At 38.6% G+C, this 16231-nt stretch overlaps 1 protein-coding gene across 2 annotated transcripts in view; it reads right to left on the reverse strand.

The window, feature by feature from the left end:
- The window catches only part of LOC122816758 (probable cytosolic oligopeptidase A), a 907285-nt gene that overhangs the window by 592486 nt on the left and 298568 nt on the right, over positions 1 to 16231 (reverse strand). For both annotated transcript variants that reach the window (XM_044089771.1, XM_044089769.1), the window contains exon 8: positions 12138 to 12314. In XM_044089771.1, the coding sequence (XP_043945706.1) occupies positions 12138 to 12314 (177 nt within the window). The remainder of the gene's footprint in view (positions 1 to 12137; positions 12315 to 16231) is intronic.

Genomic DNA, 16231 nt, shown 5'->3' on the forward strand with positions numbered 1-16231 from the left:
GTAGGCGTAGACACCAAGTAGCTCCTTTTCTTTATTTTCAGGCTTTGGAGAGTTTGAAGTCTCTGCCTTAGAAAGGGCTTCACCAAAAGGACACTTTAACAAACCTTTCAAGATTAGCTCTCTGTAGAGTCAAATATTACAAGATATGTCCAAGTGAGGGGCACCCAGACAGTACACGCAACAAAGATGTCAATCAGAATGGCACAGTTCTGAGACTGCTTAAACCCAGATGTCCCTTTTTGTTTCTCCACCATGTCAATGAATATTTAAGTCAGTCTCATACACACACACACACACACACACATGACACTCGCTTGGAGAAAAAGGAGGAAAGGAAAAGTTATCGAAAGTTTTTTTTTTTTTTTGGGATATACCAACAATGGTATAGAAAATTGCTCAACGGGTAAAGGGATGAAAAACCAAGAAGAATACTGACAATGGTATCAAAGACTACCAATAGTTAGAGGAGAGGGAAGAACAGAAGAAAGAGGTCTGTTACAACTACAGTAATGAGAGTTACAGTAAGGTTATAAAGGTGTGGGTAGAAAGGTAAAAAACAGTCACTCACGCAAAAAACTAGTTAGCGAGACTATTCAATAAGTAAATAGAGAGTCTTAAACCAATATTATCCAAAAAAATGATAAATACAATTTTTAAAGCACTTAGCTGAGAGCATCGGCTGACATATCCAATTTTCTATGCGGCAAACAAAGTCTGAAATAATACGAAGAGAGGCATTGTGGGTAGAGCCTTAGCTCGAGAGGTTTTGGCTGGCAGGAGCTAAGTATAACAGCCGAGTTGGTTCCAAGAGGTTGGAACCGAGCCCATCAGTCAAGAATAAATGAAGATTGACAGCATCAGATATACCCTCTTCACAAGGATTGCACAATCCTGGATTTAAAATATAAGTAATTAGCAGGGGGTGTGCGGTGGGGGGGGGGCTTGTCCCACTGTTTTCTCAGTTCAGCATGTACAGACAGATGTTAGCATTTGCATTTTGACATTAATGGGTCAACGTTAAGTATGTCAACGTACTGTTGATTCAACAAATGCCACTAGATCATGTATCAATGTGTGTGTGTGTGTGTGTGTGTGTGTGTGTGTGTGTGTGTGTGTATTTATATACATATATATATATATATATATATATATATATATATATATATATATATATATATATATATATATATATATATATATATATATATATATATATATATATATATATATATATATATATATATATATATATATATATATATACACACATATACACACACACACACACACACACACACACACACACACACACACACACACACACACACACACACACACACAATGGATATAAAAATGAATATATCCAATGCTGTGGAAATTTTTTTGTATCCTTCTGCCGACTGATAACTTTCAACAATGAGATCCCTTTGATGCTTTGTAAGCTCTCTGCGAACCATGGCTTTTGCTGTAGCAGGCAACTGAGTAAATATCAGAAAAATCCTACTAGGACAGCTGAACTTTATTTGGGGTTAATCAGAGTCTGTTTAATTGATGGCAGGTGTGTACCCAATAAGATCAAATGCTGTAATTAAATCAAAAGGTGATTCAGCAAAGTATTAGTTTAAGGGTGTGCACACTTAGCAACCAGCTTATTGTATGTTTTTTTTATTTTTTTTATATTTTTCCCCTAACAAATTTGTTTTACTTTTTATATCCTATGTATGTATATATATATATATATATATATATATATATATATATATTTATTTTTTTTTGGGGGGGGGGCATTTCAGTTTGAATTCTGGGATATGTTGAGTGCATTTAAGTCACTATTATTTCACTGTATTTCTTTGCACATAGTCTCTCTAAACTTCCTACAGATCAGTGTCAACTGTTTACTTTCCTTTATTTGCATTTCATTTGAACAGACTAGACTACATCATTTAAATATGAGTATGTTTACAGTTCTCAAAATCTGTTTCTAGCCTCTTGAACTACTGCTTTTAATGACTCATTCTCAGCTTGCATGTTCTGATATTTCACTTTTACTTCAAGCACAGAACTGTTAACCTTTTGTTGTTCCTACTACAGTTTTTCCTTTTGACATTACAAATACACAATGGCAGTTTGAGTTTGAGACTTACTTTTATCTTTCAATTTTCAACATCAGGTCATTTCATTCATTTTCTTTTTGATGTGTGATATCTCTTGACTTAGCACTTTCAGGTTTACTCTGTTTGTCACTGTTTCCACTTGTACAAATACTTCAGAAAGCCTTTTGAATAAATCAGACATATTTCTGTTTATTCTACTTTGTCACACTGTGATACTCAAGATCAGATAGCAACCTTGTAAAATTCTCTGTCGTTATAGTCTCATGCCCAAAAACCATTCACTATTGCAAGCTCTTTCTGCTTGAAGACAGTGCCCCCTCAGTGTCTTAAAATTTCTACACTCAGTTAATTGTCCACCTTCAACTTGCAAAGCTACACTTTATTGAGAGACTGTCTAATTTACATTTTCTAGTTCTTGGAAATACTTTTGCTGCTGCCAGTATATTTCCTGTAACAAGCTAGAATGTCTTTTCTACAAGTTCTTGCTTCTTGACAATGGTCGCTAATTTGAAACCCAAGTTATGCACTTCAAATCCATCTATTCCAGCTGTCTTTCAACCGAAGTCATTTTTTTTCCAGCTATGGTTTGGCTGTGAGTTGCAACACTGGACTACAAAACAACCATTTTCTCCTATCCATCAGAGACATTCCGGTTCTAATCTTCTGCACAGACTTAAGTCAAACAACATTCCTTTCTTAGGTTGCTTGTCATTTTCAGTACAGACAATTCACAACTAGGTTACCAAATTTCCACACAACCTTCTTGTGCTATACAGCCGTAACCCACCCTTTTTTAATTTCAGACAGTTTACTTTCAAAATCAATACCTCTTACTTGCATGCACATCAATGTACTCCCCTCTTCCTGTCAGACAGTTTAACCTTAAGAAACATCATCTTCCTCCTGCTTTACTTAGAAATGAACTCATCTTTTTCTGTTAGCTAGGCTGACCTTTTAGAAAGAATACCCTTTCACTTAAGTAACTGTCATTCTCCTACTGTTTGACATGCCAAACAGTTCTTTTCAAACTTGGCTTAACAAGTAATTGCACTTAATTCTCTCTCTCTCAATTGTTACGCACTACTTCTAGCTTCTGTTTTCTTTGTCTTGTGGGCAAAGAGAAGCATCTCACTCTGCTTACCATTCAGTTAAGAAATCATTCAATAATGCAGTTTGAATGTTGCCTTTGTTAGACTCAGAATAACTCAAAAGCATTTCCATTCCTTCTCATTATATCACAGAAACTCAGAAACATTTTCATCCCTTCTCATTTAAATTACTTGAAGCAAAAAACAAAGTCTGCAAAAAGAAGAAAATAGTAAGCTTTCAAATGGCACTCAAGTCTCTCTCTTTCTACAGGTAGGGAAATCAACTCAAAATCAGATTGCACTTGCAGGTAGTAACAGACAGACCACATAAACAGTGCAGTTTGATACCATGAGACCAAACACTGCCTGACAAACCAGTAGTGCAGAATATAGCAGCCACTAGAGTCTCTGCTTTATACTTAAGTGCACTTTATCTATGGTAATTAACCAGTCTGAAAATGAAAAATAAATATAACACTAAGCCATATAAACCCAAACGTCTATCAAAAGAAAATACCATCTTTCAGATCGTAGCTCTTCTTCTGGTTGTAAATTCGAAGACAAAAGTTCCTATGACTCAAGCTAATTCCCTACAGACCCTGGCCTATGTGTCTGTCCAATAAATTCTCTCTGCCGAGAGTCCTACATTTCCAATACTCAGCCTCATTCCCTACAGGCTGTGTGCAGCTCTGCAGTAGTTTCTCTCTCTCTGACAAACAGGTTCACATCTCCCTGTCTTTCTCATTCAATCCTGCCCTCTCACTTCCTTTCTGATCCTCATCTTACTGAGACCGGGATGTGGCATCTTCCACTCAGGGTAGGTGCAGATCTTTCTCCCAGACTACCGCAAAACTGCAGCTCCACATACCCTACAGCAGTCTCTAGTGGGAACTATAACAAGATATATATAAAACCACATGAAGATACACAAACACACACACACAAGCTCATACACACAATTACATGGTACATAATTTATGGATACTTTAAACAGAGTCCTTTCTGTTGACCACAAGACATCAACATACATTTGTAATCAAAAACTGTGTAAACTAACGTGATTTTCCGGGGGGGGGGGTACTGCACTCCCCACACCCTACATCTCATCTCTTTCTCTATATAAACTAACTCCAAGATCGCACAAGTTAGGAAAAGACTAAACTTTCCAATCTCTACTGTTCCACAACCTATCTCTGCAAATGTGTGAAAACTTAATTACCCTGTTGGTTAACCAAAGTACATTGTTTAGCAGTCAACCAACAGGGTAACTGACCTTAAGGGATAATGCCACATGCACATGCATACGGATATGCGAGTGCATACACACACACACACACACACACACACACACACACACACACACACACACACACACACACACATTTATGCATATATTATTTCACCCAATTCAAGTAACTTGTGACATCTTATGCACATGTAAAACTTCATTTACTTGGCCTCAGTATATACAGTTTTAAGCATCATCAAATTTCTGAAAGTCACAATAAGTCAACTACAATACATATATTTTAATTACATTTTTTTCTGCTTCATTTAATATTACACTCACTCCCATGCTTCTTCATGTACCATACAGTGCAAAGAACATTCTCTGTTATATTGCCTGACAATTACTGATGCAGATTTAAATTAAAATCAAACACATCCACAATAAATATTTATCCTCTTCTGAATAAACTGCAGCTTAAACCTGCCAATTCAGTCTGAAACAAAAGAGCATGTTCCCTGATTTATATCTTGAGTTCTTAAGCTCTGCGCTATGCAGTTACTTCAAGTTAAAACATAGTCAACAATTTTAAGAAAAATGGCATGTTATGTACATATCCATCTCCTTACTCTTTATTTTTCTAAAGTACCCCAACTGTGTGATAACATAAATATATAATTTCCCAAAGCTGAAAATGACACAAAAAAACAATATACCATTATAAAAAAAGCTACTGGTAAAAGAACACAAAAACTCTAGTGTGCATAACAACAGGCAGCTTGATAGCCTTTAGTAAATCTTGAAAACAGACATTGAAACTGCTTTATAATTCAGTGTAATGTGCTTGACTGAAGTCCAGTGTACTGTAACTGCTCTGTATTACCTGCAGCCTGTAACCCTCTGTCATGTTAAATGTATCCCATTTTTCCAAGTCATCAGTAATATTATAAACAATTATCATGTCATAACATACTTTTTTTTTTCAGAACACACAAACATATGTAGTGCTCAATGACTTCTGAGTAGTCTGAAAATGCAGACGAAAAGTACAATTGCATAAGAACTTACATTAACAGTAGATGTCCGACTGACTGTTGCACTATTCCAGCACTTGCGAGTTATCCTGACAAGGGTAACCTTACATCCGACAGGAGTGCCAAAGTCAAAAAACATTCTTGATGCTCTACACATCCGGCATATAACCTGATCTCACAGGCAAAGGGGTACATTAGCAGATGTATGCATGCAGGATCCTAAGACTATCAAGCCCCAGGGAAAACCCTGGAAAAAGTCTGAGTGTACAGAGTGAGAAAAAATGTGTCCAGAAAAGAGTGGGACGGAAACTGCCCACCCCAGTCTACATATCAGGAGCAGAGATAAAGATGGGTTATGGTCAGTTCTTACAGAACTGTACTATGTCGTTCCTTAGAAAGCTGTTACAGTATTCCCATACTTATGGGTGATTCTCAAAGCTAACAGTTAGGACTGGGGATAGAAGTGCTGTCCACCAGTCCTAGTAAGACAGATCTAACAAAGGAAGTTTGAGATATGGAAAATGCATCTAGTCTGTAATGCTTTGTGAATGTGTGTACTAAATCCAGGTGGCAGTCTCAAGGATAGATCTGGAATCAATGGCTTTGAAGAAGACACCAGAAGAAGAGACTAACCTAGTATAAGTGAGCTTTCACTCTAGTCCGCAGGGTCTAACCTTGGAAATTAGAAGGGGATGTATTTGGAAATCCATTTGGAGATGGTCTGTTTTTGGAAGGAAACAAAAGAGTTGGTCAATCTTTCTGAATTGTTTTATTTTTTCCAGATAGAATCTTATTTGTTTTGTACATCAGAGGAGTGGAGTATCCTCTCACCGCTGTTTTATGGGTTAGGGAAAAAGGTTGTAAAATGGATAGATTGGTTTAAAGATGGCTCATTTATGACTTTGTGTATAAAGAAAGGGTTAACCCTTAAGGAGACCCTATCCTTATGGAAGATAAGGAAGAGCAAAGTAGACATAAGGACTTGTAACTGTTCAGGCAAAGGTAAGAGTGAGGAGTAAAATTGTTTTTCAGTTACAGAATTTTGATGAAGCTGAAGCAGCTGGTTCAAAAGATGGCAAAGTAAGTTTTTCCAGTACAAAGTTCAGGTCCCAGGGAGGGGAATATTCCATCTAGAACAGTTTAGGTAAAGGATGTCTTTTAGAAACTGTTTCACCTCAATTCTTGAGAGCAAAGTTGGATTTAAGGGCAGGCAAGCAGAAATAGCAGACAAGTGGGCTTTGATGGAGGAATAGGCCAGGCTACTTTTGAGTAACTCACACTTGTAAGACAACAGTAGATATATACCCACCTGATAGGGGTCCTCATTCTTCTTGTAACACCATATGCAAAATCTTTTCTACTTGGAAATGTAAGATTTTCTAGTGGTAGGTTTTATCACTTCATGGAGTACCTGAAGCATGTCCTCTGAAAACTACTGCCTAAACATAATTAAGTTTCTATCACCCAGAGAATCAGGCTGAGATTCTGTAAATTGGGGTAAATCAGGGAGCCCTTGTTTTGTTCGAGTGAGTCCACTTGGCATGGTAATGTGAAGTGATTGTCCTTGGTGAGATGGAGTAAAAGGGGGAAAGTACAGTTGTGTAAATAAACTTACCATAACAGTATATATCTGAATGATTACTGCTGCAGTACCCTTAGCTATATGGGTTACATCCTGCCAAGGATATAACAGCTGGCCTGCTTCTAAAGCTTTTTTTGGGCACTTCCACTCTGAGCCCTTCACAGCTTCCCTGTCACTGAAGAGAGCATTACTCTATGGGCTTTCAAGGATCGATGGCTAGCTTGTGCTGTTCCTTTGTTGGACAGATAAGTCCTCTTTGGGCAAAAACTTTTCACAATTTAAAAATCATTTGTCGCACTGTACTTTCCTGTTCAGGAATACTACATTTAAGCTAGGAGTTTGTGTCTTAATGAACTGTCACAAGACTTAACTGTACTTTTAAATAAGAACTATTTTCCCCATCAGTTTAAAAGTCATTTAAAGTAGATGAAAAACATTTTTTCTGTGGAGGAATTGTGTTTCCTTTAAAATACTTTGTTAGTCCCAAAATATAAAGTGCTTTTACTGTGCTTTTTGTATGAAAAAGAAATCTTGATGAGTGGATGGGAAATAGAAAGTTCACCAGTGGCTCTACTTCATAGAGACACTGGGAACTAACGTCTGGCAGCACGATGACAGGGCACTACTATGGGCTAGGCTTGTAAAGGCTCCAGGGCCATTAGCCTAGTACACACCTATGAAGTGACTTTAAAGACTAATACAGCTCTTGCTGCTTGTTTTACTCCAGAAAAGGACAGAATTTTTAGCCTGACCATGGAACAAACTACTTTGGCTCTGGTCCTTCTTCCAGCCACAAAAAGAAAGAGTAAAGGAAATATTCTTCACTACCAGTTTGGCAAGATATAAACCATACAGCTAAGGCTACTGCAATAGTGATCAATATGATGAACATCCCATGTTTCCTGGGCCAAAAGGGTGTAACTAGCAAGATTATGGGCTTTTCCCTATACATCTTTGGGAGAACCTTCTGGATCCAGGGAAAGGCATAAAGAACCCCACCTCATTTGAAAGGCATAGCTCCAGGCCTGATGACAGAGGGTTCTGGAGCAGAACAGTCTGAGTTGTCTATTCTGATTGGAGGCAAATAGATCTATCTGAGGTGGTTTCCCACCTGTGAGCTATGTACCAAAAAAAAAAAAACTCCTTGTATAATAGCCATTCGTGAAGGTCTTCTCTGCATCTGTTGTGGGAGTCTGTGAGGGCATTGTCATCTGAAGGAATGCAAACTGTCTATAGGGACAAGTTTCTTTTTATGCCATTAAAAATAGCCTGTATAGCTGGTAAGATTTGGTGCACCCTTGTTTGTTGATGTACCACATGACCAAGATGTCTGTGAATACTTTCAGGAGGCTGGTATGGTTTGTACAAGGGCATTCATCTCCTTTACATCGATGTTCTCCTTGATGTCTCTTGGAGCCTGTTCTCGCACATCAGGCTAATTCAGATGAGTCCATGTGGAGGTCCTGGGTGAGTGTGGGTGGTAGGAATGGAACTCCTGTGTTGAATTTCACCTGAGAGACCCACCACTGCAGCTCCTTCTTTAGAAAAAGGTAAGATAAGTATTTGGAAGTCCAGAGAGTGACAGTGCTGAGACCAAAGGAGCTTCAAGTACCACTGGATCTTCCTCATGTGCTATCTGGCATAAGGCTTCATTGGAATTGTGATTGCCATGTACCCTAGGGCTCTTAAAATCTAGCTTGCTGAGGTCATATATAGGGGGAGCAAGACCTGGAAGTAACTGTTCATACAGAGAACTTTCTCCTGAGGAAGGAAAGCTGTCAGTCTGAAACACAGGAAGACTATATCCCTGGACAGTGCCAGACAAGACTTCCTAAGGTTGAGAGTGAACCCAGTGCTTCCAGAAGAGACATGATAAAGTTAAGATTTAACAGTAGGGTTTCCTGGGATTAGCCCTGGATTAGAAGGTCACCCAGGTAAAGGAAAATATGTATCTCCGGGGTTCTGCAAAAGGCAACTGTCCATGCTAAGTACTTTGTAAAAACTGGGAGCTGTAGAGAGTCCAAAGAGTAAAAGGGTAAAGCAGAGAACTGAAAGTGTCATGAGAGACTGAAATCCTGAGAAATTTCCTGCAGATACGGTGAATAGGGATGTGCAGGTATGCATTATTCAGGTGTAGGGTGGCAAGGAAAGCCTGAGGAAGGATTAAGAAAAGTAAGGTATGAAGACAGAGCATCTTGAAGGATGAACATCCAAAAAAAGTGTTGAGGTATGACAACTCTAGAACTGGCTTCCATGTTCCCTCTTTCCTGGGACCAAGAAATAGTTTTGAGTAGAAAACTTTTCCCTGAGCCTATGGAGGAAATGGTTTTACACTGCATTGAGAGAGTAGGTGCTGAATCAAGGGTGGGATGAGATGACACTGATTTGCAGGAGAGGGGGATTCTCTTTGGACAAGAAAGCTCTTTCCAAGACCTTCTCTAACTCTTTTGTATAATGGACAAAAGCATTTGTCTAAAATAATGGAGTCCCATGTTGGCAGGGATAGATTGAATCTTTGGGACATAGGGATCTGTGGACCAAGTCGGAAGGGAAGAAGCAGAAAAGTCAGTTAGAAGCAGGAATTTCTGGAAAGGTGACTTTTTAAGGCTTGGAATCCTGCTGTGTTTCTCTATCTTTTCTTTGTCTGTTTTTTACCCTTTAGAGGTGGCTTTTGTTCTTTACAGACGAAGATGGTGGCTTTGGAGAGAAAGTTCCTTCAGTACCTTGGAACTGAGGTAAGAAAAGTCTGATTGAAATTCTGCAGGGTTTTGAAGAGTTCAGCAGCTGAAGGGACAAACAAGAGGCCCATAAGCCAAACAAACCTACAAATGGCCAAACCGGTCACCACTGTCCTGGAAGAAGCCACCGCAGCATCACAGCTGCATTTTAATGAGGTGTTAGGCTACTTGGAATTTTATGTTCTGTATCCTCAAACTCAGCCAGAGTCTTATTTAGGTTTCTGAGCATAGATAAAAAAAATGCTTAGTCATTTGTGTTAAGTAGTTAAGGGCAGTAAATACCAGGGTGATAGCGGTACAGACGCTTTTGCCATAGCTGCATACCTCTGGTCCACTAAGTGCAAGAAATATGGACAAAGCCAAAATTAATTGGGAGTCAAAGGCCCAAAATCAGCGACAAATCTTAATTCAAACGTGTGTCATTATTTAGTGAATTTAGTCCTCAATGATTTACCAGAAAACCACAAATTTTATGAAGAACAGATAAACAATATTACACAAAAATCTGGGCATTTGAGAGATATTCATACCTTTCCATGGCCCAACTACCTATCAGGTGGCAGCACACTGAAAGCAGGGATGTGTTTGATGCCTTTATCTTTAAAAACAGAAAAAAGAGGGGTCTGGTACAGGATATTTGGACAGGAATTTCATGTTATCAAACCTATCTGGTGGTATCTTGTGTACTGGTGGCTTTAAGTCTAGGTAAGCAGAAGTAGAGGCAAAAGCATCCAAGAAGGCTTCCAGAACATGAGGCACAAACAAAGGATTTCAGGCCCCTACTTCCAAGTACCTTTTCGGTATGTCTGAGATTTATTTTGTGTCCCACTCAAAATGTTGCATAATTCTGGAGATTGTTTCACCAAAATAAATCTCTTCCAGTGGTGAATACTGGGACAAGGTATCCTAATCATCTCAGGCCACTGTCCAAAAGAATGTATTTGGGTGGAATAAGCTAGTGAGTCCTCATCTGAATATGGATCCCCCTTATCTTCCTTCGAAGAGGATTCATGCTGCCTTCTCAAGGGAGGGGGGTGCAGGAGAAGGAGATGAAAGAAAGGAAGGAGCCTTCAAGGATAAGATGGCTTTGTATAAACCTTGAGAAAAATCCTGTCATTCCTTTTCATGTGACGTCTGCTGGGGAGAAACATATTTGGTCTTTTGTTTTTTTTTCATTAGAATAACTTCTTTAACAAAGTGTGATGGTCCCTGATAATGAAGCCAAGTACCTCTTCTCTCACTAGAATCTTAGATATACTATTTGGGTCCTCTGAAATAATCACTGAGTTCCTCCTTCTCTTCATAGCATTAGGAAATTCAGTCTCATTGGATGTGCGAGTAACAGACATCATACCGGCATCCTGTGTGGTTGCAGTAATGGGCATCTCAGGTCTCAGACATACCATGGATTCTTGTTGCATCTCATTCAGAACATCTGAATCAGACTGGGCAGCCAAAGTATCTCGGGTGCAAGCATGCTTATTGAGGCTAAGGGTTCTGCCATTTTCCTCTTGAGATTTTCGGTCTCCAAATATAGGTATTCAAAGAAGCTAGGCTGGTTCTAAGAGTTTTAGAGATGAATGACTGGCAAATGTTAAAGCTATGGTAACTGTACTCAGTCCATAAGCAAAACAAACACTCTGAGTGAAGGTCTTTATAAGGAAACTACCTTCCACAGTCATGTTTCTCTCTCTTAGCTCACATGAACAAATCTTTAAGAAAAAGCAGGATAAAAAAAGAAGGTTACTCACTGGGACATTTATCTGACCAAGCCTTGACAGGGTAGTGGCACAATGACATGGTAAACAGATCAATGTTAGTGATGCTTCTGTGGCTGGACTGGTGGCAAGAGAGTCTGTGGATCCTAATCCCATACATCCACTATGTACCCTTATGCCCGTGGGCTACGCTCATACCACAGATTGTATGGAGTATCAAGAATATTATTGGCTTAGGTTCCTTCACTGGATGTCAGGTTACCCTCAGCAGGATAACCCACAAGGACTGGAATACTGCAAATCATTAAAAAGTGAAATATGGGATGCAGTTGCATTGCTTCAGAGGATTAAGAATGAAGAGTTTCTGAATCAGGCTATTGATTCTTAGCAATGTCAATATTAATGTGGGATAAGGAGTTCCACAAGGCATCTATCATCATCATATCTTACTTATAGCATATAGAGAACAAACAGAAGCAAGGAAAACCTAGCTGACTGGAAAAAACACATTTTTGTCCATTTCATATTGAGCAGATGATGATGTGAAAAGAGTCATCAAAACAATGTGTACTAAAGAAAAGTATAAGCTCTAGTGCAATGAGAAGGGATAATAAGTACTGAAAGCTATTACACACCTGAGTTTTCGAATCTCTTCAATAATGCCACTATTATCAAACTCACCAGAACCAGCACGGCTAATTCTGGCATGGAACAGCATTTTGCGAAGAGCTCTATCATTACTGTATTTCATTACTGGATAGTAACTAGGGTCATCCAGTGTCACCTTCCAAGGTCCATGATCTGGGTCTGATCTGCCTCATAAATAAGAGGAAAGAAGTTATAAAATGTTAAAAAAAAAACAAGCCAACATACAGGACATTTCCAACTGGTCCATAAGTAAGAATACCACAGTTTAAGATTCTAATCAATTAAGTTATTTTCCTTTTATTTAATTGTATTTTATTTGTTGACCAGTGTAGGCCATCTAGGCATTTTCAATAGAGACACAAAGAGAAAATCTCCATGGTAAGAGAACAACATAACTGTTAACAAAAGTGATAACATCTAGTATGGCACAATTTAAAATAAAAAAAGCCTGAAAAGAAAAAAAGTAAATGCCAACATACAATATGATACATACAACAGCAGCATGCAATAACTTAAACATAAAATGAAAATTAACAAACAATGTACTGCAGATTTACAGAGACAGTATTCAATCTTAAAAAAGAAAGGACTGTAAAACCAAGGAGTTAAAAATAGAAACTAGAGCTCTAAGTTTTGGAGACAAATGAGAGAGATGGAGGGAAGGGAGAAAGACATTTATCAATTACTGGGCCAGGTTGTTACTGGCATCCTTTATGAAGGTCTGGGATGCACATTACACATCTTTTTTTTCATTAGTTAATTTGTTTCTTGAGTGATACTTAAATACACTGTTATCCCTCTTACCATGCTGGATAAAGGGAAGGTTATATTTAGTTGCCTTTCACAGACCAGAGTTTGTCAGGTCACTGGTGTGCAAAAGAATTCTTTTCTAACTGATCATAGTCAAGACCTCTTAAAACTCCAAAAAGAGCAAAAAAACCTAAAACAAAACAAAATGCAATCTGAGAAAAGATAAAAAAATATATAAGTAACCACACCTTAAATAAACAACTACAATCCAATATCAAATGCAGACAGAGATCAGGGAGTCAAACTAGCACTAAAGCTAAAAAAAGATATGTACAGTAACAGGAATAAAGAAGGAGAGACCATTCTAGACTTCTGCCGGACAAATGGCTTGATGGTGGCCAACACAGTTTAGCAAAAGAGACAAGATCACATACAAGTATCCAACATACAACTCATGTACATTTTCCTATAATGGAAAAGCCATTGGGTAGAATCAAAGATTGCAAAGTGATCTGCAATGAAAAGTCAACCCATAGCATAAGCACTGGTCGCCATAATCAGCTGCAAGAAGTGGTCACAGGAGGCTGTAAGGTCCAGACGTTCTAGGCTGAAGACCTGGCAGTTGACCAGCGTGAACACACGAGGAGTTCAAGGAAATATTCAATGTTCTATAAACTCAGGAAGAACAGATAAAAGGTGAAATCAAAGAAAAATGGCAGTGTCTCAAAACAGCGTGTATGCAGCCTATATAACAGATACGTGGCTGACACAGGTATGGAAATAAGGTACATAATTAAAGTTGGTGGTGGAATGCAGAAGTACAGAAAGTTATCAAAAGAAAGGAGTGCAAGAAAAAGTGGGCACTAGAAAACAGACCAAGCTAAGAAGGAATACTGGTTGGCTAACAAACAGTGCAAGAGAGAAGTCACAATAGCAAAGAACAAGGCATCAGAGGCACTCTACCAGCTTCTGGAAAGTGACTTGGCAGATGGGAAAAAAAAAACCTCCATCAGACTACAAGGCAAAGGCACAAAGATAAAGAAGATACTCATCACCATTCATAAGGGATACCAGCAACAACCTGCTCACCAGTCCACAGAACATCAAAGAGAGATGGAAGGAGTACTTCCAGAAGCTTCTGACTGAAGAAAACCTGACAAAAGCTGTACTACCCATACACAGTCTATGATGAAAGAAGAAGAGAACACCCTAACGGAAGTGACAACAGCACTACGAAAATAAACTGAAGGAAAGCAGCAGGCTCAGATGAGGTCACAGTAGATATGATCAAAATATTGGGTTTATTAGGGAAAAAATGGCTCCTGATGGTACTCATAGCAGTATGGAGAAAAAGGCATATCACTAGTCTACTAATGTTAATGTACAAGAACAAAGGGGATATTCACAACTGTGGGCAGTACAGAGGTATGAAACTCCTAACACACTGCATGAAAATGCTGCAAAGGGTGATTGAAAATTGAATATGCAGCATAACAGAAAGATGGGAGATGAACAGTTCAGATTTAGATCAGGACGAAGTATAACCAATCCAAAGTCTGCAGTGAAACAGATAGTGAAGAAGAAGCTAGAGATGATGAAAGAGTCCAAATTGACATTAATAGACTTGGAGAAAGCATATGACAAGTAAGCTGATTTGGACAGTCCTGTGGTGATTCAAAGTCTCAGAAGCATTGGTAGAATTAGTGTAGGCTATGTACAAGGACCCAATGAGATAAGTAGCAACTATGTTCAGACTTACAGAAGGGTTCCCAGAGGGAGAGGGGGTACATCAGAGTTCAGCTCTGAGCCGACTGCTCTTCATAATGGTGATGAACTACATTAGCAAACAGGTCGGAGGGAACAGATCAACAAAGCTGTGGTAAGCAGATGATGTGGCATTACAAACAAGCTGTGAACATGAGCTTCAGCAAACCACAGGAGAATGAAGTGCAAAAAAGAAAGCATAAAGGATGAAACTGAAAACAGACAAGACAGTTGTCATGACAGCAACTGGAGTAAATCAAAGTACGATGAAAACTGAGACAGAATGAAAAATAATGGAACATGTTAACAAGTTCAAATATCTGGGAAGAATAGCTTAGGAGAAGGGAAGTCTGAATAGGGAGGTCAAGGATAGAATAACGACAAAGAGTCAGAGGTAGTGTGTGACACAAGAATGTCAAAAAAGCTAAAAACTATCATGTATAAAACAGCGGTGCGGCCAGGACTTATGTATGATACAGAAACCTGGCAGTAAAGGCAGAGCATCTTAGGAAGCTACAGCTGATGGAGATGAAGTGTCAGAGATGGGTGGTAGGATGAACACTGTGAGACAGATGAAGAAATGATAACATCAGAACAGAAGCCAAAAAAGCTCCAATTGCAGAGAACATTATAAAGAACATATTTTGGTCGTTCGAGTACATGTGCAGGAAAGCAGATGATTTGGGAGAGACAGGAAGATGGCAAGAGGAAACTAGGATGTCCAACAAAAAGATGGACAGATTGCGAGAAAGAAGATATGTGACAGTCAATAATGATGGAGAAGGTAGGAGTTGCAATGAATTGAGAAAGGTGGCAACCATTGATGCAACATCCTGACCCCATGTAAAAAATGGGAAAAGGGGGTTAATGATGATGCCTACAATGGCATTTGATGAGAACATTATGATTCTAGACAGATGCAATCTGTAGTGGTGTCTCTGCTGTTGGTGACATGGTCAACACTAAGCAACTGACTGATAAATTATCTAGTCAAGATTAGTGTACCATGTTGTTTCATAAAATAGATATTTTCTTTACTGCAGGAAGAGTACAAGATTCATCCTGCCAAATCATAGGACATGGCAGTGGCATGCCACAGGGGACAGGGGTCATATGTGGGGCCTTACTTTTGTAATTTGTTAAGTTCTGTATATAAACATTTCTTGTTACATTTTTTACTGCTTATATGCAGATGACCCGAAAACAGGTGACGAAATAACTAGAAAGGAAGACTGGTTATTTCAGCAATGTGCTAATAAATAAACACTTGAGCAGAGGCAAACATGATGATAGTAAACACAGATAATTCTAAGCAGATTTTTTTTCTGGTCCTTTTCAACTACATAATATTACAAAATGGACAGTTGTGAGATAAAACAAGTAACTTTGTTTAAGGACCTACAGCAAACTGAGATTTAGCCACCATATAGATCAAGTTGTTAATGCTGGGGGCTTATTAAATCCAGAGGAATCAATATGCTAAGAAGTCTCTAAATTATTCTTGTATGGCTCAAAATATAGTACGGCTTCTGGCCCTAGTGCACATACACTAAGAAACAAAGGATAA

Source organism: Protopterus annectens, chromosome 12.part0, assembly GCF_019279795.1.
Source record: "Protopterus annectens isolate FY-2018-M chromosome 12.part0, PAN1.0, whole genome shotgun sequence".
In the NCBI taxonomy this organism is placed as follows: Eukaryota; Metazoa; Chordata; order Ceratodontiformes; family Protopteridae; genus Protopterus; species Protopterus annectens.